This window comes from Eimeria mitis, genomic scaffold, assembly GCF_000499745.2.
Source record: "Eimeria mitis Houghton genomic scaffold, Emh_scaff1743, whole genome shotgun sequence".
NCBI lineage: Eukaryota > Apicomplexa > Conoidasida > Eucoccidiorida > Eimeriidae > Eimeria > Eimeria mitis.
This window is the reverse complement of record NW_013570060.1, coordinates 3,482-5,603: the sequence shown is the minus strand read 5'-3', so window position 1 is coordinate 5,603 and position 2,122 is coordinate 3,482. Positions and strand designations below refer to the sequence as shown.

Sequence of the window (2,122 nt, the reverse complement as noted above, 5' to 3'; positions counted from 1 at the left end):
TTCCTCCTGAAGCCGCGGCGGGGCCGCAGCTGCGCTGCTGTCGCTGCTGCTGCTGCTGCTGCTGCTGCTGCTGCTGCTGTTGTTGTTGTTGTTCCTGCGGGATTCGCAAGGCGACATCCTCCCTCGCTACGAGACATCAGCTCAAAGCTTCAGTTCATGGCCTTTTGCTGCTGTTGGGTGCAGCAGCTGCAGCAGCAGAAGCTGAAGGCGACAGCTGTGTCTGCCGCCGCCTCTTCTGCTGCTGCTGCTGCTGCTGCTGCTGCAGCTCCACTCACAGGACCATCGCCTGTTAGCTGCAGGGGCAGCTAGAAATAAAACGGGTTTTAAGCAAATGCCTCTGCTGTTAAGCTAGTTATGCAGCAGCTGCTGCTGCTCCAGCTGCTGCTGCTGCTGCTTCTGCTACTGCTGCTGCTGCTGCTGCTGCTGCTGCCCNGCTGCTGCTGCTCCAGCTGCTGCTGCTGCTGCTTCTGCTACTGCTGCTGCTGCTGCTGCTGCTGCTGCCCACGTCGGGGGCTGGTGGGAACCGCCCCCCAGGAAGGGGGGTTGTTCTGCTGCTGCGTCTGCTGCTGCAGCCTTTGCAGTTTAATGAATTAGTTAAACACTGCTTCTCTTTTTCCTTCTAGCTGTAGAAGCCAGAGCAGCAGCAGCGGCAACAGCTTCAGCAGCAGCTGCTGCAGCAAACTCAAGGCAAGCGGGAAGGACCGCTGCCCATTGTTAAGAATCTGGTGGTATCAGCAGCAGCAGCTGCTGTTGCTGCAGCAAGTTGCTTCGTCCTTATTCGAAAATTCTTCACTGTTTGCTGCTGCCGCTACAGACACGCCTTAGCCACTGCAGCAGCAGCAGCAGCAGCTGCTGCTGCTAGTGTTATTGCAGCAGCACCCGACGCTGAGTTGCAATTTAGAGGGGCCCTCCTTACTAGCGAGCCCTTAGAAGGAACCNTGCAGCAGCACCCGACGCTGAGTTGCAATTTAGAGGGGCCCTCCTTACTAGCGAGCCCTTAGAAGGAACCCGCAGCAGCAGTAACAGCATCAAGAACAACAGCAGCAGCAACAACAGCAGCAGCTGTAACTGCTGCAGCTACAGAAGAAGCAGCAACAACTGCAGCAGCAGCACAGCAGTTATGAGAGCAGCGCCAGGAATGAGGGAGGCCAGCAGCAAAGATGATTCCTCCGATGCCTCAGCAGCAGCAGAAGAGCCACGCAGGGATTCTACTGCTGCAGCAACAAGAAACGCAGCAGCAGATGGTGCAGCAGCAGCAACAGATGCAGCAATAGATACAAGTGCATCAGTAGCAGATACAGCAGCAAAAGCAGAAGCAGATGCAACAGTAGCAGCAGATTCAGCAGCAACAGAGGCAGCAGCAGCAGCAGCAGCAGCAGATCCAGCAGCAGCAGATGCAGCAGCAGCAGATGCAGCAGCAGCAGATACAGATGCAGCATCAGATCCAGCAGCAGCAGCAAGAGAACCTCCGAAGATGGCTAGGCGCAGCAGCATGCGGTTGGCTGCTTTGCCGCAGGCAGCAGCAGCAGCAACAGCAGCAGCAGCAAAGTCGTCTAACAGCACTTCTGCGAAATCAGAAGTATCGGGTGCGAGAACTCCAACAACTGCTGCTGCTGCTGCTGCTGATGTTGCTGCTGCTGCTGCACTGCTGCGGTGTATGTGCACAGAGGACCCCATAGAAGATCTGCTGCAGCAGCATCGCCGCCGCTCGCTGCCGTCGCTGCCGCTGCAGCTGCCACTGCGGCTGCTGCTGCCGTATGCAATGCCGTACAGGCCCGCGAAAGCTGCTGCTGCTGCTGCTGATGCTGCTGATGCTGCTGCTGATGCTGCTGCTGATGCTGCTGCTGCTGCTCCCAATGGGCCAAGGAAGCGAGTAAAGACATCACATCTGCCGCCAGAGGGAGAGCAGCAACAGCAAGAAGAACAACAGCAACCGCAGCAAGAAGAGCAGCAGCAACAGCAGCAGCAACCAAGTCAAGAGCTGCCACCGCAGCAGCTGAAGCAGGAAGATAACAAGCAGCAGCACAGCGCGAAGCAGGAGCAGCAGCAGAAGAAATTGAAGCGGCAAACGGGTGATAATGAAGAAGACAACGACGAACAACACGAGCAGCAGCAGCAGCAA

General features: G+C 57.0%; 2 protein-coding genes across 2 annotated transcripts in view; one reads left to right on the top strand and one right to left on the bottom strand.

The window, feature by feature from the left end:
* EMH_0042750 (biotin-[acetyl-CoA-carboxylase] ligase, putative) overlaps positions 1 to 137 on the bottom strand; it is a gene marked incomplete at both ends in the record, with an annotated part of 4,540 nt that extends 4,403 nt beyond the window's left edge. The window contains one exon of the mRNA XM_013495772.1: positions 3 to 137. Within this exon, the coding sequence (XP_013351226.1) occupies positions 3 to 137 (135 nt within the window). The remainder of the gene's footprint in view (positions 1 to 2) is intronic.
* A 1,001-nt stretch (positions 138 to 1,138) lies between these two features.
* The window catches only part of EMH_0042740 (uncharacterized protein), a gene marked incomplete at both ends in the record, with an annotated part of 3,621 nt that continues 2,637 nt past the window's right edge, over positions 1,139 to 2,122 (top strand). The window contains one exon of the mRNA XM_013495771.1: positions 1,139 to 2,072. Within this exon, the coding sequence (XP_013351225.1) occupies positions 1,139 to 2,072 (934 nt within the window). The remainder of the gene's footprint in view (positions 2,073 to 2,122) is intronic.